This window comes from Agelaius tricolor, unplaced genomic scaffold, assembly GCF_023055355.1.
Source record: "Agelaius tricolor isolate 1412-34295 unplaced genomic scaffold, bAgeTri1.0.p SCAF_4, whole genome shotgun sequence".
In the NCBI taxonomy this organism is placed as follows: domain Eukaryota; kingdom Metazoa; phylum Chordata; class Aves; order Passeriformes; family Icteridae; genus Agelaius; species Agelaius tricolor.
Window position 1 is genome coordinate 14,170,067 of NW_027269264.1, and position 27,378 is coordinate 14,197,444.

A 27,378-nucleotide genomic window follows, 5' to 3' on the forward strand; every position below is an offset into this window, starting at 1 on the left:
TTTTTCCTCTTCTTTTTCTCTTTCTCTTTCTAACTGTTAGAGAGGTGGGCTTTGTTGAGAAGACCTGTCATTAGCTGTTATGGAGTCGGGCTTTTGCTGTGAGAGGAGCTACTGTCACCTACACTTCCCTTTCCCTTTATCTCTTGAACCACTGAACAGCCTCACTGTGGCAGCAAGAGCTAGGACAAAGAATTAGTCCCTTTAGAGTACATGGTCTCCTCCTATGGCCAGTGCTACCTACATGAGAGGTGGAGAGGTTAACCAGAGCCCTTCTACTGCAGACTAGAATAGAAGTCAACCAAGACACAGACCCCCATATACTCTGCCAGTTCCGGTAGGAATTGGCTGCTGCAAAGGAGCAGATTAAGGCAGGCCAGAACTAGATATTCCATAGAAAATTTGACTTCTAGAGCAGTAAGGTAGAGCTGTTGCTAGTTCCTACCGCAGCATCCCATGATGTAAGAGGTGAAGAATGCCACGTGTGCTATGCACTGGCAGTGGTCCTCAATAAATCCCTCTAATCCTCTTCTTTGTGCTAGTCAAGCTCTTGGGAAAGACAAGACAACAAAAAGTGATAAGTTTTGTGCCCTCCTGCCCTTGTACGGTAAGGGGCAAGAGGCAAGAATCCAGCACAGTCTCTCTTTAACCTTTCCTTTAAGACAGCATTATCTATTCCCACCCCAAAGGCTTAGAGAGGGGGTGGTAGCAGGCAGTAGATGTCCTACTACTCTCCTTCCAGAAGGGCTCTGGGGAGCGCTGTGCATGTGTGCGAGTCTGTGCATGTGTGTGCCAGGGTGTGTGTCTGCACATGTTGTGTGTGCCAGTGTGCACGGCTCTGTGTACACATACAAGTGCTAAAGCACGCATGTGTGCACAGCTGCGTGCATGTGTGTTTTCTGGTGTGCCCAGATATAAGTGTACATATCCCGCTTTGCAGTGTACAGGTATGCTACTGTGCACAGCACTGTGCACATGGATATGCTGACATGCGCATGTGCTGCGTGCACTTTTGTGTGCGTATGTGTTAAATGTGCCCGCTCAGTTGTGAAAAGGTCTGTGCTTGTGAGTGTGCACAGGCTCTGCACGTGTGAGCACAGCCCTGTGTGCGATACGTGTGTGTTGATGTATATGACATTGCACACACTGATGTGGACAACTGTGTACACATGTGTGCTGGAGTGCATGGGTTAGGCCCGCAGGCATGAGCTACTAGCATGTAGCAGGGCTCTGTGCAGCTGAGCAGGTGCCTGTATTAGCTCTGCATATGTCCCTGGGTGCACGCCCAGAGACGTAGCTCCGGAATCATGGCTCTAGATACACAGTTCTGGCTGATGTCCCACCTAGGAAAAACAGATGTGTGCATGTTTGCATGTGTGTCACTACTGAGCTCTGCTGGTTGGAGTGGTCCCTAGCTCTCTGTGTACACTCTGTTCTCAGAGAAAGAAGAATTTGCCTCCACATTTCCCTTCTACAACTGTTAAAGCAAAGACAGGCTGTCTGCCCTAGAAAGAAGGTGAGGCATCCTAGGCACAGCCAGTCCCTTTGTCTCTTTTCTCTAAGAGAACTGCCCTTTCCATGATCCCACAGGCTACACAGCCTAGCACAGATGAGGACCCACCTGGTTACAGGAAGAGTGAGCAGCTATAGCCAAAAAGCTTTTGCCAAAGCCGGAAAGTTGGGGGATGCTGATGGCAAATCCTGATGTGGTACTGCCTTCCGCTAGTCACTGTCCCTTGTGCTGTTGGGTGGGTAACCGCTGAAGATCTCCTTCCTCCCTAGACCGGCTCTACCTTGACCAAAAAGGAAATCCCTTTTGCCTTTTTAGTAGTTGCCAGTCCTTCTGTCACCTTTCTCACAAAGTCACCCTCTTCCATCCTACGCGAAGCCCACGGTGTGAATGCAGCAGTGTCCCCAATCTGTGACAGCAGTAACTAGATCAGTGGCAACTGCTGCTTGTGCCTTTCACTTGCCAGCACAAAACCACAACATTTTCTCTTGTCCCAGGAAAAGCCCATGCCACTAGGACATCCCCACAGCCTAGAGTGGCAGACATCCAGGTCTTGCCAGCAGACAAAGCCTAGAGCATCCTAGAGAACCTAAGAACCAAAAATCGGGGGGGGGGGGGGGGGGGGGGGGGCTGTAAGCATTGCTGCCTTAAGAAATCAGAGCCTGGATAAAGCCACCTGTTTATTGGACGAAAACTACTTGCACTTTTGGGGTTTTTTGATGCTGATGGCTTTCTTTTTCCATGTAAGCTCAACTAGGATAACTGTAGTATCTCTGCCAGATGTGAGGACCAGGGGACACCTGCCTGCAATGGTTCATAAGCTGGCATTGCAGTTCTGGCCAGGCTAGCAAGAAGATTGCCTGACCAGAAAAGCCCTAAGATGTCCAAAAAGTAAAATCAAGCTTCCACAGGCCAGCTCGAGGACTGTTTACGTAACACCTTGAGCAAGAAATTTAAATTGTATTGGTCACTGATGTAATTGTCCTATTTCAATGCATAGAAGTTACAAGTGTCTGTTGAGGGGAAGTATATGGGGAACAGCGAGAAGTGCTGAAGTAGTTCACTTGAGAATTAACAAGTGGAGTATGACAAGAACTAGAGGGCAAGACCAAGCTAGCCCCTATGTTCGCCATCGAGAAGGTTACATAGCCCTGCTGCAGGCAGCAACCCTGTAGGCATGGTAAAGGGGGTAAAAGCTGTACCACATCTCTGTTACTCCCTTTTGTTGCTCAAATCAATTCAGCTCACATACTCCACCAATCATCTTGCTAAGAGAAAACCTGAGGGTTTTTTTTCTTTTTCCCACTGTCTTTATCCACATCAACAGATGCTATTATGACTCTTCCAAAATCAAGTTTGACTCAACAGAAGCATGAGTAGGTCATCAAAATCAAAAATGAGAGCTAACTGTTCAAGCCCAATCACTTATAGAAAAGGAAAAGGGGGGTTTGTTATAGATAGGTAATATGGTAATTGGCTCTCACAATTAGGGGATGAATATTGTGTGTATGTTAAGAGAAGTTTTATTGATGTATGGTTACATTATGGTGGTTTGTTTTTTAGATGTCCACTGTTCTCCCCATGGTCCCCCCTCTGTGTTGTTGCCACCGGACAGCCTGGGTTGTCCAGGACACCTGGAGAGAAGGCGTGTATGTGTGCCCCTTGCATGGGGCAGCTGAGAACTAGGGGGGGTGTGGCATGACAACACCTGACCTCCAATCAAGCTGCAAGAAAGCAGTCTGCACCAATAGACAGCAAAGAAGAGTTGACTGACAGACTTTGGGAGGGTCCAGGAGCAGCCATTTTGTGGGTGAGCACATGGCAGTTTACTTCCACGCTCCCAGCACTGTCCTTTTTCCTTATTCAGTCCTTTGTTGTATTTTGTTAAGGTTTAATAAACCTCTGAAATTTTTTAAGTGAGCGGTCATTTTTTAAAGACACAAGAACAATTATTATTTTTTTTAAATATTGACAAGGCTTTACAGTTAGAAATAACTCTTGGATTAGGAGATCTACAAAGGAATTCCAAAAAGACTACATTCTAGTCCTTACCACTAATCTCTCATACTCATTACAGCCCATCACTACCTTTCCTATATTTACAGTCTCACAAAAACTACAAATGAACTACCTTCCTATAAAATCTCACCAGGATTTTTTTTCTGCTTGTGGATTGTGGCACTTTTAACAGGTAGTCACTGTTATTAAGTGTATTTATTAGTTTGATAATCTGCTGTAATCAGACCAAAATAACAAAATCAGAAATACATATGCATCAGTTAAAAAAAAAAAAAAAGCAGTTCTTCTATCAAAGAAAACATGCCTGCCTATTAGAACTCAAGATCTTAGCCCTTATTTTTAGTGCACTAACAGGGGAAGTGATTAATAATTAGAAACATGAAAATCAGCATTATGTTTGTGGACACAATACAGCAACAAATTACTGGAGTTTAAAATGATCACTTACCAAAATCTACTCTTGTTAGTATGCACTGCATTGGATGGTCAGTTGTATGCCTTGTTGTTGTTGCACCACTTTCATAACAAGTTGCACACAGATCGTAATCGTAGCAAATTAAACACTTGTACCGGCGACCTCGAAAATTTCCTTTTAAACATGCATCACAGCTGACACCTGTAAACAAATAAAATTTGCTTTAAGACAGCAACAAATGCACTTATTTTTTATGAGGAAGATTTGTTGCTATTGCCTCTCAGTAACTACTAAGAGCCAACCATGTCTGACATGTGCAGCTGATACAAGACTCAAATTTTTAAATGCATCTTTAAAAGACACCATTCTCCCAAAATTAGGATCTTGAATTCTTGAGGCACACTCAAGCACCTGAAAGAACAACAGGTTAAGTTCTAAAAGCTCTTTGGCTGCATGTTCCTACAGACACCTTTACCTCATAGTATCAACTGGTATTTTGACTGTTCAGTCAGGAATTGTGCCCTTTTAAAAGCCAAACTGTATAATGGCTGACCGAGAGGAAAGAAAAACAACAATCAACCACTGCCAAAAACATACTAATTTTTCAGCCTTTAATTCAACACTTCCTAATATTTTAATTCTGAATAACATAATAGCCAGACATTTCATATGGTGTAGAAATCAGGATGTTTTCCCATGCTCTTTTAATTTAGCCTGCATCAGTTCTCTCCATTCTATTTTTCCTTTAAACTCATTCTTTGCAATGTAAAGTTGTCACATCTGCATGTGTATCTGACAAAGGTTTTATAGCTTCAAGAAGTTTTAATTTTTCTCTGTATGGTTTCAGTTCTCTCTGGATTGCCTGGTTAAGTGCAGAAATGGCATCATCTTGTAACCTGCAAAGGCTAACACAAATGTCTTTCAACTGCAGCAGCAAATTAAGGGCCTTCACAAAAGAAACTACAGTGTACAACTAAGGCAGGATTTGGATCAACACCTTCTTTTGGCATCACTTAAGATTTCTTCTTCACAGTCTGGCAAAAGCAGAGACAATTTTAGAGCAAAATGCCAGAACAGAAGAGTCACATTAGCCATATCCCTATTTTTTTTTAAGCCTAGTTGTCAGAGGACTGGTGCGAGTTACAGAATTTTTTTTGCCTTTGTTTTTACTACTCCACTTGGTAGCATCTAATATAAGCTTTACCACAAGTAATTCAGCAACACATTAATACGCAATTTCTTTTGAATCTCCCCAACTTGTTCAAACAATTGCATCATTGCATTCAGAGGAGCAGTGAGCAAAATTATTTTATCATTTTTGCCTTTAGTTTCTCCACCTACGAGGACAGCTTCAGGCACTAATAGCTTCTAATATCTAAGCACGGTGCTTACGTGAATACTGAACCTATTTTTTATTCACCTCACTGCTTATATATTCTGCAAGCATCACTCTACATGGATTAGCATATTAGAAGAAAGTATCTCCAGAATCTTTGTTAATAGCTGCACTATGTTTTGAGGATGGCGTGTTACCATCTTCAAATTTGGTTTGGTTGGCTTAAAAAAGAAAAAAAAAGGTCCTTCTCAACTTTCTTTTCCCTGAAGTTTCATCCATCAACTCTGAAGGATTTTTAACAATCTGATGATTTACACACTGACAGCAGGCTAGTTTCTGAGAGCACTTTCTTGCTAAATCTGTAGTCTGAATTTCACTGCTTCAGTTGGTTTCTTTGCTTTTTTCCTCCCACACAGAGACCCACAAATTCTACCTATGCAGTGTGCAGATCTCCCCAACAATGAACGCTGTACATACAACACTTAGCAGCTACTGGCAGCACTGTGAGTCTCTTTGTTGCCTACTAAACTTTCTAGAAAACAGCTGATCAGCAAGTTAGATGTCCCATTGAAAGCAGACTAGTTCAACCTAGAGTCTATGTCAGACACTAACAGCTTTCCAACTGATGTACTAACTAACCCATGCTTCTCCAGAAGGTAGCATTTTTCCCACTCTTTTCATTTAAGCTTGGAATAACTGATTTAATGCAGATGTAAGCCTCTTAGCAACAAACTCCTGTCATATGTTCTCTCAAACATTTACATCATTCCTACTTGAAGACAGACATTTTTAAGAAGCTCTCATTTACAGATTTTCTTCATATCAATACTTCTCTATTGATGCAGGATGAGCCCAATGTAGGGAATACTGTGCTCTGACTCCATGATTTCAGAAGGCTGAACAAATGCTTTATTAAGCTATACTATATTACACCAATACTATATTAAAACTATACTAAAGAGATACTAAAGAAAAACCTGTGACCCTTACCAGACAGTCACAACACAGCTTTGACCGAACTGGCCAATCACTCCAAAAAACCGTCACTGGAGTCCAATTAACAAATCACTCTTAGTAAACAATCTCCATAATACATTCCACACAGGCCAAACAACAGGAGTAGCAAGTAGAGATAATTGTTTTCTCTTCTTTGTGCTTCTCACTGCCTTCCCCAGGAAAAATCCTGGGAGAGAGAATTATGTCTCTCTCTTCAGAGAATGTGAATACCACACTTCTCCACATTATTCCAAACTGCAATCTCCATATATGATGTGATACTAACTTCAGGGAAATTCAGCCATAAACATACACCACAACAATGTTTGTATTTAAAACTTTAGAACATTTGCAGTGAAAATCTACCAGGTCTTCAAATAACAGATGAACTTTGTTACTTATCATCAATTATTAGAACACCTACAATCTGTTTCAAAGAGAAAAACATATTAACATAACACATCCCTATGCTGGTGAAGTCAGACCAAGAGAACAGCAATGTTCTAGAGACAGCATTCTTTCTACATCTCTCAAAGTTGGTATTTTACAACAATTACCACATCCTCTACTCTGAGGAACAGGCTGGCAGCAAGGGATGTACCACATTATGCTTATATCCTTATCTGTAGCAAAGAATGGAAACTGCAAAAGGGAAAATTATGAAATTGAAATTTCGGAGTTAAATACATGGTTAAAGCCTCAGACCTTCTCTCAAATCCAGCAGGATCTTTTTTCCAGAAATTGTATTACTTATTTTCCATTTATATAACAGTCTGAGCAAAGTCAGACCTGACAGTTCTTCCTGTTCCTTTTCAAGCCTATTACTTGGCTGCCAAAATCTTGACTATCTATCCAACATGTGATCTAGAAACTGAAATAACCAAATAATTTCCTCCCACCTTATTCTTTCTGTTATAACAAAAGCTTTTGATTTTAATCTTTAAAACTTTCATCTTTATATCAACTTAAATTCCAAAATTTAAGTTCATTCTGCCTCCAACCCCCAAAGATAACATTTTATTTAGCACAGCATGTCTTTTAGTATGTGTCTATCCAACATTTCCCTGCGTTTTACATTTCGAAGGTATGTAACAGATTCAAGACCGTCAGATAGGATGCATCCACATTAATCATGGGTTTTGTGAAAAACCCTCCCACATTCTGGAGAAGTTCACTTTAAAGCAGGGAACAAAAGCACAGAACCAGCCTAAGGAAAAGCATGAATACTCTGTGACAAGTATTTAGATACACTTCTGACTTGCAAGAACTGTTACTATTGCCTTCTAAAAGACTCACAGAATGAAATACTATTAACCCAAAAGACTTGCTGTGCAATGAGAACTTCTGATTCACCTTATTGAAAATATTAGTTTGGAATGGTAAGAGTAAGAAATAGCAATTTTAGTTACAGATCACATTACATCGTACGTGGTATTTGAGGCATTCTCAAATTTTATTTTTTACTGCTATACAAGTACCAACATACACCGCATAACACATAGCATCTAATTAAAACCTTTCTGATCAGCATAAAATGCTCTTTTAATGCAACACTATTCCAGCAGAGGACAGCATTGTGCTAAAAACCTAAGGAACTCTGATAGTTAAAGGTGAACCAAACATCAGATTCTGAAAGTTTCTTCAGAAGTATTCCCTTGCAATATTATCAACTCTCAGTCTCTCTAGCTTTACTCTGAGTGAAGTCATACCTAACAGTCCCATCAATAAAGTATGTTCTACCCTTTCACTACAAAAGTCTTACTACGTTTATATGAAGCCCACATCTCCTTTTCATCCAGGACAATTACTTCAGCATTTTACATGTTGAATGGTTTGTTGAGTGAGTCTAGGAAAAAAAATGTTCTTTCCCAACAACTTTCATATTTTAATCCTGACAGCCAAACATACTTTGATCTTATGACACTGAACTGATTTTGCTAGAAATTAACTAAAATGAATGTAATTGGTCCTGGGTTTAATAGATACACCAAAGAGAGCACATAATCTGAATTCATAACAGAGAGAATAACATATGGTTCAAATACTATACACACTAGGATCAATTTGTATTTACAACTACAAGCAAAGCTATAAGGTAACATCAGTGAAAGTGCCTGTAATGTCCCAAGCCATTACTGCCTTGGATAGACACACATTTGTAAAAAAAGCAAAGGTTTTCTCCCCTACTTAGCGTCCTTGAGAACTAAGGGCAGTCAAAATAATAACAATGATATTTAAAGCCCAATAATCAGACCCAGACAAAAAAATACTTAAAAATTGTAGAAAACTCAGCACTTTTTTCCTTGTAAAGAGCATATGGTTAAAGACGAGTAATACAGAGATAGTGAAATAAGTTCCAGCCTTAACATGAGGCCTTGACTTTATCAATATTTTGAATGTATTGTTAAATTTTTAGAAATTTCCAAGAAAATACCAGTCATTAGGAAACATTTTAAACACATGTAAAGCCAGCATCTGAAGTATTCAAACCATGAAAACTACAATTAGCTCCAGATAAGAATATTTAGTCATTCTGCTGTTCTGAGAATTAAATTCCTTTCTCTTAGCAATACACTAGAAGACACTAGTTTCATGGGTAGTTATTAGCATTTAGCATTCCTGTCAGCAGCTGAATATCCTAAACCCAACGTTCTGAATTCAGGTATACTGTTTTTTGTTCATCAGTGCTCAGAGTGAGAATCACTGTATTTCTTTAATGTACAACACAAATGCAAAATCAGGCAATCAATGATTTCTTCTCCAGAAAGAAAATGCCAGCTACTTAAGAATTTCTTCCTAACCTACATGAAGTATTGAAAGGGTTCATCCTTCTAAAGACAAAAAGCATTACATGGAAGAGTACCACTCAGTTTCAAGGGACCAGACAAACATTAAGGTTTCTACCTTTTAAAAGCCCCAACTTAAGCATGCAAGTGAAAATTAGAAAGTTGTGCTGCCTCTTTTGTGGTACAAGAGTTTGCAACCTGTATACTGCATTTTATTTATATATTCAGAAGATCTTACATAACACTACTTTTAAAATGCATCTGATATGTTTTAGTGTAAGATGTCTTTTTAAAGGATCTCTCTGGGTTTGTTCAGTTTTAAATAAATTTGCTTGACATTAACTATCTCATCTGTGGTCTACATGACACACAGCAAGTCCAAACCTTAAGATACTCCACTTAAGCAATTCATTTGTTTCCAAGACTGAAGAAAGGAAAATATATGCCATTTGATACTTAATAAAAAGAAATGCCAATTGTGTCCTACTTTAATAGATTCATTTCTCAATGCAGACCACTGCCTAGTTTGAGAGGTCAAATTCTAAGAACTCCTACTGTTTCAGTGAGCATTTCACCAGAAAAATCAACCAAATAGAACATTCATTTTTGTTTACTTCTCCTCGTGTTTACTAAAGCAAACTATGAAAATAAACATTAAAGACACCTACAACATAGAACCTACTTCATCACCATTGCAGCTACAAGTACTGAACTGAAAATTCATACATGATACTCCTGAAATAATCAAAAATTCTCCCTTGGCTGAACACGCAGAATCTTCTTACAGCAAAGTGGAAGAAGTAACCAGACTGAAAAGAACTAGTAGAACTAAAGTTGCAGGCAGGGATATTGTTGACTTGGGAAAAAAAAAAGGGAGGAGGAAAGGGAGGAGGAAAGGAAGGGAGGTGGGCCTACAAAAGGCTTTTGTTTTCTTCACTGCACTCCTTCTTCCCCTCCGGAGTCTGGAGTAGAAACAGACACCTGAATCTGCTCACCTCTCTGTTTTCAACAATCTTCATGAAGCTCACTTGCATGGTGCCTAATACTTAGAATTACCAAATCACCAAGTTTGGAAAAGACCTTCACAGTCACCAAATCCAACTGTCCGCCCAGCAATACCACTGTAATCCCATAACAACTAAACCATATCACCCAGCACCAGATCCAGATGCATTTTGGATACCTGGCTCCCCTACCTGTCCCGCCCCAAGCAAACACTTCTAATTTTTGACTATTGTAAAAATTTTTTTTTCTGATATCTAATCTCAATCTTCCCTGTCTCAGCAGCAGGCCATTTCCTCTTGTCCTCTCACTGCATACATGCTGGAAGAGACAGACCCCCATCTCACTACAACATCCTTTCAGGTAGTTGTAGAGAGTGATGAGGTCCCCCTTGAGCCTCCTCAAGACTAAACAATCCCAGCTCCTTCAGCTATTCCATTTTTCTGGACTTTTCGAAGCCTTATTGCCCTCCTCTGGACACGGGGCAGCACCTCAATGTCCTTTTTAAAGTGAGAAGACAAATGAACACAGTACTCGAGGCATGGCCTCAGCATTGCTGAGGACAGGGACAACCATTTCCCTGGCATAAAAACAAAGAACGTAACAGTACAGCCGGCCCAGCAAGTTTCAGCCTTGCTCCATGAACATCAGCCAGCCTGCTGCAAAAAGAAGTTTTTCCATTTCTGCTTTCACATCCCAGGTTGTGGAAGTTATACACACAACAGTTTCAGTCATCTTGGGCATCAGGAACAAGTGATGAGCAAGCACTTGCAAAACATGCCCAACTCTATGCAGGAATCATGCAGGATTTACGGTCAAGCCAATCTGGATTTCCAATTTAATATTTAATACTATCTCACATATCTCTTATCACTCAATGTAATTTAACTTGGCCATCAAAAACATCACAACACAAAAACCTGCTGAAATACTGTAAATACATTAAAAATAAACATATTGCAATAGAGCACAGGAAATTTTTAGTGTGGCAGCAGAGGAACTGGCACCAGACATGATTTCATTAACAGCTCTGTTAATGTGGAAGATGGCTAACAGCATGTGAACTCTATTAGCAGAAAAATACTTACATTGAGAAAGCTACCAACAGCTCCAGGGCAAGAAAATAACAGTAAAAGCATTAAGCTACATCCTCTATCTAGTAAAATCAATGGCAAAGTTTCTCACTTAATAGGACAGGACCATGTTCCTCAGTTTTTTTCAGGGTGAGACAACAGAAATACACTGCTCAGGCAAGCACCAGCTAAATAAAATTGGGGCGAGAGAAAGTCTATCACACGCAAATGAGTTTTACAGGTATAAGAGACATGAAGAAAACTAAAATCCTAAAAAGAAATTAAATAAAAGAAGTGGTACTTCTCTGTAGTCCCCTAAAAAAATTAAGATACAGTGTGTTCTCCAAAAATAAACCTTGGTGCATTTGGATTGCTGTTATTTAGGAAGAGTGGCATAAAAAGGGAAAAACACACAAGGAGAATAAGACAAATGTCCCATCAGTCTTGGGAGACAATTAAGTAATACAGATCAGTTGAACAGAGAGAAGTAAACTTACTTGAAGAATGCTTTTCTATGAGTCACTGTTCCAGACAGATAAGAAAAAAACCAAAAACTTACAACACCTGGTAGAGGCTAAAAGAAGCTTAGCCAAAATTAACTATTTAGGTACACTTTAGACATAGCTCTCGTGTAAGGAATACACACTCAACTTTACTTCCTTTTGCACTATTAAACTCACTCCTGATCCTTTTAAACATCATCCAAATAGGCAAACATGGCAACCTTTTCCCACCCGTTGGAATGGGGAAAAGGCAAGATCTATTACAGGTAACAATGCAGAAAGTAGGCAATACTGGCTGGGAAACCAAAGGGCTGGAAGTGAAAGATAGAAGAAGTCTGCATGCAGCAAGTGCTCCAGCTTTAGTAGTAATGCTTTGTGATTGATTACATGTCTCATAATAGCTCAGACTTAAAAGACTTGCACCAAGTGGTCTGGAAATACACACTTCTCAGGTCATGAAAACACATCTAGAAAGCAGTTGGAAGAGGGAGGGAAATAAAAACAAGGGGTTCTTCTCATCATTAAAGAAAGCAGTAATGCCTAATGCAAGGCAGTCACACCTAGATTCCTCCCAACCAACTCAGGCCATAGAGAGGAGCACAAAAACACCTTCGAACTTCAGTCTACTTTCAAAATCACCATTTTGAATGGCATCACATTACCATAAAAGGAATTTATCTTTCCTTAACACCACAAGAGGTCTAGTGCCTTGTAAAAATAATTAAGTCTCTCTGAACACAACACAGAGGGGAAATAGGAGGTTAAAATCCTACAATTTATTCATTTAAGTAGTTTCAATATTCTATCCTGGCCTTTCTCAAAGCATTTTTCTTACTCTGAACATAAACAGACTGCCTTGGCAACTTTTCTTCCCACTCTCCGTTACACAGAACTGCTTCTCATGTTGATGACATGTCTCCAGAAATGACAACTGATTATGATAGGAAGGCTATACCAGAAGTGCACTGTGGGAAATACAGTAACCAAAAGCAAAAATGATTCATGTCTACTTCCATCATGCTTTTGAGTTTGCTCCCATTCCTCCCTCTTCTTTCCAATTTTCACAGCAGACCTCCTTCCTTGTTCAAACAACTGCAGAATGGTGTGGGTAGGAAGGGGCCTTAAAGATCACCTAGATCCAACATCCCTGCTGCAGGCAGGGACATCTTTCACCTAAACCAGGTTGCTCCAAGCCCCATCTAAACTGGCCTTAAACAATTCCAGGGATTGGGTATCCACAGCTTCTCTGGACAACCTGTTCTAGTGCCTCATCATATTCAAAAGAGTTTTTTTAATCTAAACCCATCTTCTTTCAGTTTGAAACCATTCTCCCTTGTAAAAAGTCCCTCCCCAACTTTGTTGTAGGCTCCCTTCAGTTACTGGAAGGCCACATTTAGGGTACCCCTAAAGCTTTCTCTTTTCCAGGCTGAACAGTTCTCTCAGCCTTTCCTCTTCGAAGAGGTGCTCCATCCATCTAATCAACCTGGTGGCCTCCTCTGAACACACACCCCAACAGTTAGTTCCATGTCCTCCCTGGGACCCCAGAGTGGGATGTAGGGTTCCAGGTGGGCTCTCACCAGAGGGAAGCAGAGGGGCAGAATCCCCTCCCTCCCCTTGCTGGCCACACTGCTTTGGATGCAGCCCACAACATGTTTGGGTTTCTGGGCTCTCAGATCAGGTCCAGCCTCTCATCCACCAGCATCCTCCCAAGTCTTCTCAGCAGGGCTCCTTATATGTTGTTCATGTGTTCCCTGTATTGGCAACACGATCATTTGTCAGCCATAACAAATGCCTTACCTTTCCCCTTGTTCTTCCCATGAGGAAAAGTTTCGCTGAGCTTTATTACAAATAGTTTCATTTTTCTTGTCACCTTAAACTGTACATGCATAAAGAAGCAAACACAATCAAAGTATTATGTTCTAGAATGCTTACCTGATAGTCCTGATCATCTTATATGTATCCAGCTTACTTTTAAGAACAATTTACTAACAACTTTATTTGAAAACAATATGTCACATAATTTTTCTAAAGAGCTTCTGGTCTGTCACTAAACACTAAAATCCATCACTAATTTGTAGACCACAGCTCAAAAGCCTTCTGTATTTAAGCATTTTTAATGTAATTAGCTCATCTTCTTAAACAAGACTCAGATGTTTTACTTTATTTGCTGAACCACAAAATAAACCAGGTGTCAATAATACAGCATTTTATCAAAACTGATAAAACATACCTCACTTCACAATTTAAGAAAAAAGGAAAGGAATGGTCAAACACCCTTTACGTCTCACTGCTTACTACAGGCTCAGCTGTCATGCTACAGCTACAAAATGCATGAAACAGTATTTTAAGGATAAAAAAATTAAGTGTAACAAACAAATCTGACAGATCTCCATTGAAAAGATTTAAACAATCTATTAGGAAAAAATCCTATAATACAAAGAATACTAGTGAGGAAAACCTAGATAACGAAGCACGGGAAGTTGGACATATGAGAGGTATTTTAACTGTTTTATCTCAAGATCTGCCTCTTGGCAGCAGAAGGTTTTCTTTTACATTTTCAGACTAACAGACTAAGCTCTGTTCTCCACTGCCCACTGGACACTGCTTGAATTCCACACAGAAACGTGGTTTTCACCCACTGACCAGTTGAGCTTCTTCAAGTTCTCAAATGCTGATGAGCAAAATCACTCATCCTCAAACTTGTACCTTCTGCAATTAATACCTTCTTTAAATATGTACACTGTTTTTTAAGACTGCACACTGTGCTGGATTCTTAAGTTCAATGTGTCCAACATGCAACCACAAATATAGCAAGTCTCCTAGTCTACACATAACTGTAAACTAAGGTTGGGTATGAAGGGCTGATATATCTTCAATTTCCCTTAAAGTCTTCCAGGTGATGTCACTGGGATGCATGCATGAAGAGACACCTTCAGCTGAGCAGGATGTCTACAGTTTTGGTATAGCTTCAAGACAGCTGTTATTTTAACAGCTGTTATTTTCTGAGCTCTCTACTGACTGTTGCAACACACCAGCTATCACAAGACAGTAAACTTTAGCTACTTTCCTTCCAGGTTCTTCTGCGTGTGCTAGAGTTGGCAGCTACCTTACTTCACTGACACACGTTTAAGCAGAGCAAAGTCAGCAGCAACTCAGCACTTCTTACCTTCACAAAGCTTATGGCTCTGTCAGAACTAAATATTTTTTCAAGATGAAAGAGGTATACCAATGCACCTGAAAGGCCATACACATAAAATATATTTTACAGCTAAGAGGTTTGTAAGGGTTTTTTGATTTGCAGGCATTTTTCAGCACAGTAACAGACCCAAATGTTGTAACTTAGAACCTATGGTATAATTAATAGTGAGTCTATTTTTCTTTTGCACAACTACAGGATGCCTACAATTATTGCAAGAGGAAAACTAAAGGACCCAATTATTTACACACAACTTGTTTCATCTTCTTTAACGCTAAGGCTTGCTCAGTCCTGAAGGCTATCAGATTTCCTCTGCAGTTTCTAATTTCTGAGATATTCCTGAGTCCAGCAGCTTCTCTCAAGTTTTTCAATTAACTAGAACAAACTACAATGTGGACTTTTAAATTTGCTGTACACTGCCAAGATCTCCAAGCGCTCAGCACTGTGAAAGAACATGCAGGCAATGTCATCTTACTGATTAGGGACATTTAATGCCATGCCCTATTGCACAAACTACGAAAGTGTCTGCTTTCTTGGAAAGTGGTAATTTTGGAAGAAGGACATTTAGAGAGAAGGAATAATAGGTTTGGAAGAAGCTCAACACAACATTTAATGCAAGCATGACAAGAGGGTTCATCAGCAGATGACTTGAAATACTTCCCCTGAAGAGACACATCACAGTACTTCTAAAGGTTTGAGCCTGGAGTCCTGCACCTCATTCAACTACCCTCTTGAAGTTGTTCAGTCTTGGCTGAATAAATGTATTCTGGTATGCAATTCCCAACAATCCATTCCTTCACTTCCTGGTAATTTTTCTTTAATTCCCCGTTAACATTATCAACTGAGCTTTGAGGCACAATAAGAATGATACCTCACAATAACTGGCTCCAATACTTAAGGGCTGAATAATATTCTAACAAACTATGGGATAACCCAAAACTTATTAGTATCCTCCATTTATACTTTTTTTTTTTTAATGTGACATGAGTTAAAATTGAAAGTTTGTATCTTGCAGATTCTCTGCTTCTAAATAAACTTCAGACAGCAATCTGCAGCAGCACATTATCAGTAGCAATCTCTGCCAGGACAAATTTGACCAATAACAGTCAATTATTCAATTATCTACACTATAAAGACAAGCTTCTATTCTAATCGATCTTTCCTTGTGCATCTTCATTTACAAAGCCTTTCTTTTACAACAAAATCTCAAGCTGTTTTCTCTGCTCATCACAAACATCTTTCAGAATAAGGAACACTGTAGGATGTCAGATCCTGCCTGGCATTTCACAGGCCTTATGGCAAACAAACTTGGAAAAGACACCTGCAGATCACAGCATCCATTCTTTCTGAATTCAGGATGGCAAATAGGCTTTTATACATCTTTGGAATTTTCTAAAACTGAAGATAACCAAGGGAGAAGAGAGCTGGAAAATGTGTCTGACCTACTCCTGAGTCAAGACATTCTGCAGTTTCTACTCCATCTTCTTAAACCTGCAACATACCTAATTAATATAATCAACAGGTCATGGTTAACAGCAGAAATAAGTGACTTTCATCCTGCAGAGTCAGAGATGAAACAACACTTTACCGACATCTTCATCTTACCAGAACAGTACCAATGATAGCAGGAAACAGGTATGGAATTAAAATCAACTGAGCTACCTTATGCACATCTAGACTGAAAAAAGCTTAGTCATTACATAGATAGTTCTAAATTCTCTACAGTTTTGTGAAGCTTAGATGTCTTTCTTCGAGGGCATCCCTAAAATCGCTTTCCCAAACTTACCTCCTTTTCCACAACTATTTTCAAAGAGTCTACTTTAGACGTGTGAAAAGTAAACTAGCAATAATTCACAGGGTGAAGTTAGTGGCCTTATTTACTCTCAGGAAGTAAAGACAGAAGAAACTTTGGAAGCTGCAGAGGCACAATTATCAGTCCAGATGTGACCTTCATTCCAGCACTGCTGCTCTCACTTCGTTGGTGGATCATAAACTGCTTCTCACCACAGATATTTTCCACTTGCAGAGATAACCCACACCTCAGCTTGCATGCTGAAATACACATAACAGCTGTACACTAAACACCACGCCATCTCAGCATTCCTGCCTACATTAAAAGCACATGCAAATATGCAATAATTCAAACATTTGCTATCTTGAGTAGAAGGGATGTGATGGTATCTTGAGCACAGAGAAGCCTTTGTGCCCAAACCACAGATTTCTTCAAGGTTAATTTCATTCTATCATGAAAGAAAGTCCAACTCCCTTTCAGACAAGGGTTTATAATCAAAACTCACAGCAGTTAAAATTCATTCCAGGTGAACAACAATTTCTGAGCATGCACAGCTAATACACACACATACACACACAGAGGTAAACATGCAAAAATATTTTTTCGGTAAAACTGAATGTCAATTCTTAGCAGAATCATTTATTTGGAGATAATGACAGAAGTTATTGATGATCACACAAGAGGTCCTTACATGACTACATACTAATGCATTTGTGACCTTGACAATCATGTATGATCTACTGCTGCCGGAGCTAGGATACTTGAGATACCTATCAAGTACCCAGAGTATCACCTGTTTAACAGCTCACAGCACTGCTCTCCAACCAGGCACCTCCGAGGCGCTGCTATTCATCTGCTAAGTTATTCTAATGTTGTTCTAGGCACACACCCAGGTGTTTATTTCTAGAAGCTGCCATGAAGTTCCTCCCATACCATCAAGCATCCAGAAAGCAACTCTGTTGGTCTGAAAGCTGGTCTGGAAATTTGTTTAAAATTACAGCCCTAAGATGAATATTGATATTTTTATCTGTCACATTAATTTATGCTGATTTCTACACTATTTATACATATATTTCACTTCATCCTTTCAAATTTTTAGAGTAAATACAGTCTCATAGAAGGAGCCATTAGAAATCACTGTCAGTCAAGAATACTGGCTGCTTTAGTATCGATGAGCTAACAGTAAATAGCATTTACACTAGGAATCAACTGTTACTGAAGAGTTTTATAAACAATGACTCTGCTCAAGAAATAATTAAAGAATACATCAGTCATAACCTAGTAAAGCTTTCACTACTAAAGGCACCTCATCACATCAGCCTACCAACAAAACCATAACACAAATCCATCTCTGTATCTGGCTGCCTGAAACCCTTCCAGCAACAGCTTTTTTTCTGTTGTGCACCAAGAAACACCAGAGCTTTGCTTTTCAAAGAGGCTTACAGAGGCAGGCATTAAATTTCTACTCCACTTGCACTCAACAGGGGTCTACAGCTTCCCAAGGGGTTGTTGAAAATCCCACCGCAGAGCACTCAAAGGACGAAAGTAGGAGAGGGAGAGCACAGCAAGGGGAAGAAAGAACAGTGACAACAAAATAAGAGGGTAAAGGATAAGAGATCAAAGACAAAAAGAAAGAAAGCAAAGATAATTTATCCTACCAGAGACAGCACCTCTTGTCAGTCAAGACAAGAAACATTGCCTCCCAAAAAGAATCTGGCACCAGGAAGTGGCAGAAGGGGGAAAGACCAATATGACCTGAGGTAAGAAAAAGAAATGCAGTTATATATTTTTTTAGAACTCAGTTGTTTCATCTTACTTCTCCAGCATATTTTTTAAAAACATTTTTTAAATTAATATTTTTCTTCCTCTGTTATTTGTCAGTTTTGATAGTGGGATGATACAAATCATATGCAGAATAGGATCAACAGTATTTTGATAAAAATGAGAAATTAAAGACAAATTTTAAGTAATGTGGGGGCATAATATGAAGCGATAGCTGCCAACAATATATACTAGTGAAATGTCCCAATGAGTAAAAAATTTGGAAGAAGAATGTACTTACATGTATAAAACTCACTGCAACAGAGTACAAGACCACTAATTTCTACCTGTAAGAAACTTTGCTGACTGCCTACTGCCTGTTGGCAAGATAAAATCTACACCTGATATCCCATGTGGACATGGGATAAACATCACAGTCTCTTGTGTCCAGGTTCCAAGTTTATTGCAACAAAAATTGTACCCAGGTCTCCAACTGAGAATGGGGTGACTTTTAGAGAAAGTCTCCTAGAAGCTCCAAATAAAGCAATCACAATAGAAAGAACTAACACAAACATGAAATTCACTGCAGGGTGACAAATGAGCAATAAAAAGGAACACTCATAAAAAGCAAATCATAGACTATACCTAAAATTTGTTACAAATATTTAAACATTAAAAAACAAAGAAAATAAAAATTCCATCAAGTGAATCCATTCATCCTCCCCCTATCAAGTTATTCAAACTACATTCTCAGAACAAACCTGGCAGGTGGGGCAGAGTAATTTCTTTGTAACATGCCAGAGGCTCTAGTGACTTCCAGTCATACTTAAAAATTAATTCTTCATACTTAAAATTTAAACTTAAGTATGAATTTAAATTCATACTTAAAAATTTAAACTAAAACAAGTAACTTCAAGTGGTAGAAATAAAGCCATTACCTGCACACACCTCTGATACACAATTCTAAGGCTTCTGCGATGCTGCCTCACAATTTTTACTTGGCACAGTTCTCACTTCTAAACTTAGTAAATGGCAATAAGCCACACAAAACTTTTCAAGTAGATCTGAACTGAAACATTGGGTTTATACATATTTTCTGAGACAGTGAAACTAATGAGCTTGTCTCTATGCCTCACACTGAATTCCAAATGCTTACTTTACTGTGTTAAAATGCTACACTGAGAAAAAAATGTGGATAACAATTAGGTATAGATATACAGAAAACTATTGGAGCAAGTTCAATCAGACACTCAAGTGATGCTTAAAGGAACGACAGCTAAGATTTAAGATCCTTGACAACCAAATTTGAATTAGAAGTAAATAAAATACCTGCAGCAGAAAGTTTAAGATAAAATTCAAAGCTTTAACTGTTAAATCTGGATGTGAGGTAGCTTCAAGAACAATCAATAAATATTCTCCATAATCTCATCACACAGTGTATGAAAAAGCAATTCATTTTTATTCCTTCCCTTGAATTAATGGAATTTCTTCTTGTATTTGAAAAGGGAGATCACAGATTATTTTTTATGCAGTGATACCTTTCTTTCAGATTCTCTATCAGCCTTTCTGAGGCAAACACCTTTTCAATTTCTGTCCACGCAATAATTCCCCCTCACACAAGCCTTACCTCCTGAGTCACTAACAGCACCCTGCTTGAGTTTTCTGATCTGCTCACAGTACCTTAATAATGTTAATAATGTTGTTTCTGTATGAGTGAGCAACACTTCTGCCTATAGCTGAAGTTTTGTATACCCTTCTCCATTATGTCTCCGCTTTCAGAACCTACAGCTACCAAATCTACTCATCTGTTGTAAATCCTGTAAAGGGGAAGAACACATTGCATGTGGAGGATTGTGGAGGATTTAGCCCAAATGATTCCAGGAACAAAAATCATGAAAGTTCACTACCTTACTCACATTAGAATATATGTATCCAAAGTATCAATTTATAGTCTGAACCTATCAGATGTCATCTAACACAATTATATTCCTTTCTTAAAAAATACCACCTTACTCAGTCCACCAGTGCGTACAATGTTCAGTAAACAAACAGGAGAGAGCCCCTGTTTGTTTCATCCTCCTTGGTCAGCATGAGCCCTCAGTTATCACAGAGTTCAAAGAAATTTGCACTGACTATGAATTTTCTCACTGCCTTCTCTCTGTAAGCATTTTATCTACAGCATTTCAGTGCAGCCCAAACATCAATGAATTAACTTCAACAACAACTTCTAAGCAAGATCTCTCTTCTCTTGAAACAGAGGGAAAACACAGCATGTAGAGGATAGAACTCTAAGTCTGCTGAACTCAGTCATGCAATCTGAGATGCTAAAGGATGGATTTTTAAGAATTCTTGATTTTCTACAACTAAGTATTCTTTCAAAGCTCACTGCTCAGTTAATACAGCTGCAAGTGTGAATGCTCAGATCCCAAAATCCCAAACCAGGTCTTCATAAGGAACAAACAGCTAACAGCTACCCATGAATTCTTGACAAAGTAACTCACCTAGCAGTTCACATGAACTGCAACAGAGGACAGGACAGCTGATCCAGCTTTCCACAACAAAGCCCCACTGTCAACACCTTGGCCATCCTTTCTTTCTATAATATCTGTATCTGCTCATCTGCTGCACACTCCTGAAGACTGAGCAGTGGTCTAACATAGAGAACCATCCTGCACACCGTAAAGAATGCAGGGTGGTATGGAGTAGATAATATGCAGCTGTGCACAAAATAAAGATACCCAACAAGGTTGAATTATTGCTGTCTCTGCAATCTGTCTCTGGTACATCTCAATTCCTGAGCAACATTCTTCAAATATACTGCTGTGTCCAGCAGCTTCTTGAATGTATTAACTCTTTTTGTATTAGTCACTGATTTGGTTTCGTATTTAACAATATCGGAAGTAACCTAACAATAAAGACACAACAATGAACACGAACAAGTCTCCCTCAAATGTTATAAGTAATGTAAACATGCAAAAGTATTTGAAAAGCTTTCTTCTTTTTATTTAACATGTATGAATTTTATTTGTCTAGTACCACTCAAGCAATTTTCACAGCTCTGTAAATTTCCCCCAATCCCTTCATGTTCAAATCAACATATGAAAGAGAGCTTTTTTACCACTTGTTTTCTCTCTTCACCCCCACCCAATACTGCTAAAAGTATCACAGTTCTGTTCCAGTTTTCCTGCTTAAGATATAGGCTATCAGCCTTTCAACATCAGTAATTTATATCTGATCTTTTTCTCCCTTTTCCCATGATGGTGCAATTATTTTTTATAAAGACCTGAGAGAAAAAGCTCCCTTTACAAACATTTTTGGAGGACCTTGTTCAGACTCTGCAGGAACAGCAGCAGCTTGGTTCACACAGCTTCCTAAACCAGAGACAGAGCCCTTTTTTTTTAAAACGTAGCTTCCATAAAGCCAGTAAGTATCTTACCAGTTAAAATATGAATTCTGTTTCCAGCTCTTTTTATCATTAAATGATGATTCACTTTTCTACTGAAATCAAATAAGTTTAATAAAAAAGCAAATTACTGTGTTCAAATATTTCAAATCACATTTGCAGCTGTTCACATTTAATGTTAACATTTTTGTGCCTAAACACGGCTCTTGCTAGTCAAATTGTCACACTAACTCATTTTCAGATACTGCACTACTGCTGCACTGCATCTGTAGTTAGATGCATTAATATGATACCATAGAGTAAAACTAACAACAGTATGAAACATTTTGCATATGCAGTTAGAAAATGCTTTGCAAGACTCAAATATTATCGCAAATTCAAAAAAACTAACTGTTTTATGTTATATGTACAACTTAATCTGGACTTATGTTCTACAAAAGAGATCACAATGGCAGCAACATATGAAAGAATTTATGCTTATTCTGTATTGTGAAATACAGCAAACTCCTTGTTTGGAGGAGATGCAAGCAAAGTAAGCACTGGAAGGCAGCAAGTTGTAACTAGTCTCACAGAGGCACATTTCATTACTACACACCACACTTCACCAACACTGTATCTTGGGTACTTTGTACGAAAAAGATGTAGTCTTGTTAAGTGAATTAAAAGTTTTACATGCAAAAATATATTGATTCTGCATTTTGTGTGGCACCTTTCTAACTGACACCATATGAAGTATTAAGTTGTGTATCAACTGATTGAGCACTGGAGTTTGTAGAATCCTTCTGCAGCTCAAGTATGACAGTTATTGCATCACTACAAAGGGCAGAAATTACTCTTGCTATTAATGTTTTCAAAAAGTTTGTTTCAGATTAAGTTTTATGTTTTATATTGTGACCTTACAGAAAACATCATCAACCCAGACTCCCAATCTTTTCACTGTACAGCCAGAGGACTGGAACTAACATTACCCTTATACTAATGGTTTTCAAGTGGTTGGTATATATTCAACTCTAACTATGATTTCTTGAATTTCAAAGATGAAGTTACATGCATTTCCTTAAAAAAAATTACTTATTTACTCTTCCAATACAAATAAGCACTTGATTTCGATATCTCTAAGCAACATATTTATGTATACATACAAAGAAAAGGAGCACAGAAACACTGGCTCCCTCCACTAAAAGGATCTCAAAGCCAGAGAATAAAATTTGGAAAGGCCATGTGGTCCTTACAGTCACTGTTCTCCCTCCCTACTGTGTTACCACCATCCATTCACAATTTACTTCACTTGGGACTAGGATTACCTACTGATTTTGTAAGAAGTACTGACAAATGGGAACCTGCAAAAAAACCCGGAACCTGCATTGCTGATAGCTCCTTGAAGCTTAAAGACTACCTCCTTTAGTGAGAAGAAGCAGAACAGGATGGAATTGGGTCTGGGAGTGAGGCAAAGAGCATGAGAGATGGAGAACTAAGTGATGCAGGTGATATGGAACTGGGAGCCCTCTGGAGATGCCAGCTGTAGGGAATTTGAACCCAGGCCAGTTAATGCTGTTGCGACCTAGTTCCACAAAACAAGTTGCAAAAGTGGTCCTGTAATGATATTATTGGAAGTCGCAATTCTCAATTTTTCTGCTGTCCTGGGTGGTGTCTACTGCCAAATAAGAGAATCATTGCCACATGTTCACAAAAAGACAGAACCACAGAACCTGCAATAAGCAAAATACCTCTTCATAAATTTTCCACAGTGTAAAAAAAAAAAAAAAAAAAAAATTACCTACCTGTTCCTTGTAGGCTGCCAAATATTACACCATCACCTATTCCTCCGCAGAGGGGTTAACCCAGAGAAACACAGCATATTGCTCCTATAAAGGGGAACAATATGAATACCAAGACCAGGGAATGACCTCATGTTGCATTCTACAAAACCAAAGGCTAGCCTCTTAACACCAAATTACAGAACAAAAATGGTTTTGAAAAATTAGAAGAGCCTAGCAATGCCAAGAGATAAGTACTTAACTCTTGACAATATTACCAAGAAGTCTCTTGAGCACTGAATAAACACATTAAAAGAAGCAACACCAATTCAAATTCTAGTTGGTGTCCATTTTCCTGGATTTGGGAGGAACAGAAGTCTGGACCTCATATGTGAAATGAGACCACAGTGAAAAGGCAAGCTGTGGTGAAACTTTTTGTGAAGGATAACAAAATCTCACTTTAAAAAAAACAACAACAAAGCCAAATAACCAAAATACCATAAATAATTGTCTTGTAAAGATTATTATGCCAAAGAGCAGTCAAGAAAGCCCAATGGAAAGTAAATCTCCCTCAGATGCTTTACAGCCTACTTCAAGTCCCAAGCTTTTAGAATTCTAACTTCTCCAGCATTTACACACTCAAATACATATGTTTCCACCATCAAACTGGTACAGTATCCTGATTCTGTCAAGAAATATCAATAAATCTTGTTTGTAACTTTGTGTACAGACCATTTTAAAAAAAGTACAGAGGAAAAAATTAACACAAACATGATTAAAACTTGCTTTTTCCCATACTCTTCCAAGACAGCCATCTCCAGACTAGTCATACTGGATCAAAACCTGTCAGCTGTGAATAACCTTGCACAGTTCTGAAGCAAGAATCACCTTTCTTTTTGAGTATATAATTTCTATGGATTTCCAGAGTTCTACCAAAATCAAGGCCCCAAACCTCTTCTCCATAAAGCTGGAAAGCCATCCCTCCCATACTAATACGTGTTATTCTATCCCTGTAACTAAAGTTGCCTTAAAGAACATATCTAAGTGCAAAGTAAGAGAATCACTGAGAAATTAAGAGACAGACTAGCTTAAAAAAAAAAAAAAATCACAAGGATACAGTGGTAGATGTCATTTGTAATCTCACAGTGTCCTCATGGTTTCAGGAACGCATTGTTTGTTCACACACACACCTGAGAAGTCCACATCCAGGATCCAAAACTCACACTTGCTTACCAATTAGGTAATTAATTAGGCAATTATCTCTTTTTTCCCAACTAGGTGTGTCTAAAAGAATCTGATTTGGAAAGAGAATATTAAGCCCAATTTCATACACAGTCACTCTTTTATAAACACCAACAAATATCAAAGACAGGAAATGTAATTTTCCCTGCCACAAACACTTTACAACTGAAAGGAAAATTCATGCTATAGTCTCCATAAGAAACACACAAGAAAACCTACTTTCAAATTCTATTTTAACAAAAAGAAAGAGATGGGATGTCTTTTTAACACATATCACTGCTTCTTATAATAGTTCATGCACTTGTCACTGAAAATCACTAAAGAACAACATATGATATCACTTATGACTATGATAAAACTCGCATAATTTTAACCTGTTCAAGTTAGAAAAGCCTGTATTCCACTACTGTACGTTAAAGAGAGTATTATGGATACATGCATAACAGCACATATTTGCAGACTGCATAATCCTTCTACACCACCACCAATAGCAACTTTGTGATCAATCATTTCATTTCAGCTAAAAACTGCATCTTTTACCACAAAAAAAATCCATCTCCACCCTCCTGGGAAAACATGAAGGCAGGGGGAGGAAGGGGAGAAAAAGCAGCAGCCTTACTAAGCTTTAACTTTAAGAAGGAAACAACCAAAAAAAGTTAGTTGATTAAGACAATTCTTTGATAGAGATGCACATGTACTTGCACAAACAAGAAGTCTGCAAAATACTGCAACACACACCAAAAACCCTGCCTAAAATCAAGCTACCAACTAGAAGCCAGCAGTATGAGCCCCAAATATCAAATTCTCCTATGTTTCTGTCAAAATGTTTTAAGATTAGATAAAACGTAGAAATAATAAATTAGATAAGAGAAAATTAAGACAATACTATATTATGTTCCTAACATGGCAGAAAGTTACCTTTTCAGACAACAAACCTTGGTTTTATAAAATACTGGTTCAAACACTTTACCCACTGGTAAACAAGCACGGAAAAACCGAGCAACTTTCTCTCCTGGTTTCATACTCCCATCTTTTTCCTGCAGAAATTCCTTTCTTAGCTTCCATCTCTCCCTCCACCCTGCTCCTTCTGACTAACTACCCACTGAACTCCTGCACGGCAGTAAACACAACGGGACCAGAGGCAAGCAGCACACAGAGAACACGTTTCTCCGGCGGCCTCAAAACATGCCACTACTACACCAGCACCGGCCTCCTCGGCCGCAAGGCAAAACCGAGGGAAAACGGGCAGATCGCGGGGCCGCCAGAACACAAGCCACCCCTCGTCAGGGCCAGACAAGCCGCCCGCACACTTCTGCCCCGGGCCCCGCTTCCCCGGCACCCAGGGGGGCCCTGGAGCGCGGAGCCCGGCGGGACCGGCCGCGGCCGACACGTCGGCAGGGCCGCCCCGCGCCACCGCCCACCCACAGCGGCCGGGCCCGCCGGGGACGCCGCACCTCGCTCCGCCCGTCCTTCGGGCGGAGGAGCGGGGTGGCTCGACCCCCCCGCCGGCCGTACCTGCGGCCCCGGCCCCGCCCGGCGGAGGCCGCGCGGCGAACGGGCCGTACCGGCCTCCCCCGCTATGACACTGCAGAGCGCGGCCCGCCCGCCCGGGCCTCTCCTTCCTTCCGCCGCCGGGCCCCGGGCCCCGCTCCCGGCGGCGCCATGATGATGATCGGCCCCCAAGGCCGCCGGGCCGGGCCCCACCGCCGCCGCCGCGGGCGGCCTGGGCGCCCCGCGCCGCTCACCTTCATGTCGGGACATCCTAGTCCAGAGACGGCGGCCCAGGCCTGTCTCGGGGCTCCCGCGGGCAGCTCGGGCGCCGCTGCGGCCTCGCCCCCCGCCGCCGCCCCGGTGCGAGAGGAGAGGGGCCGGGGCTGGGCCGGGAAGGGGGCGAAAACACAAGAGGCGGCGAGGAGCCGGCCTCCCTCCTCCTCCTTCTCCTCCTCCTCCTGCCTCCTCGCTCGCCCTGCGGGGGGCGGATCCGGCGGCAACGGCTTCCCGGGCGCCGTGACACGGTGACTCCGGGCCCCGCCGGCCGCTGGCGCCGCCTCCCGCGCCGCTCCGCCCCTGCCGCACCAGCGACGGCGGCGGCCGCGCTGGAGCCTTCCCGGCCCCGGCCCCTGCCCCTTCCCCTTCCTCCTCCCGCCCCGGCCGCGCTGCTGGAGGAAGAGGAAACTCCCCAACAGGGCGGTGGCCCTCCCGCGCGGGCTGCCGGGCCAGGGCGGGCTCCGCCCGGGGCAAGGAAGCGGTCGAGGTAGCGGAACCCAGCACCGGCCCGACCCAAAGGACACGCATTAATCAGTTTTTTTTTTATGTAAAAAGAGCGGAGAAAGAGCGGCAGAGAACAGCGTGCCCTGAGCCGGCGCTCTGTCACTGATCGCGTTACTCATTCTGCCAGATTTGCGGAGCTGCGACTCCAGGCACAGGGCTGGAGTCTTTCCTTCGTGGTTTGGGTTTTTTTTTGGGTTTTGGTGGGTTTTTTGTTTTGTTTTTGTTTGTTTGTTTTTGTTTTTATTTGTTTGTTTGTTTTGGTTTGTTTTGTGGGGGTTGGTTTGGGTTTTTTTGTGTGTGTGTGTTTTTTGTTTTGTTT

General features: G+C 40.4%; 1 protein-coding gene across 1 annotated transcript in view; it reads right to left on the reverse strand.

Moving 5' to 3' along the window:
- LOC139588895 (E3 ubiquitin-protein ligase KCMF1) overlaps nt 1-27,101 on the reverse strand; it is a 50,471-nt gene extending 23,370 nt beyond the window's left edge. The window contains exons 1-2 of the mRNA XM_071424669.1: nt 26,534-27,101; nt 3,975-4,142 (exon numbers count right to left, since the gene is read on the reverse strand). Of these exons, the coding sequence (XP_071280770.1) occupies nt 3,975-4,142; nt 26,534-27,083 (718 nt within the window). The 5' untranslated portion in view covers nt 27,084-27,101. The remainder of the gene's footprint in view (nt 1-3,974; nt 4,143-26,533) is intronic.
- Nucleotides 27,102-27,378: the final 277 nt, after the last annotated feature.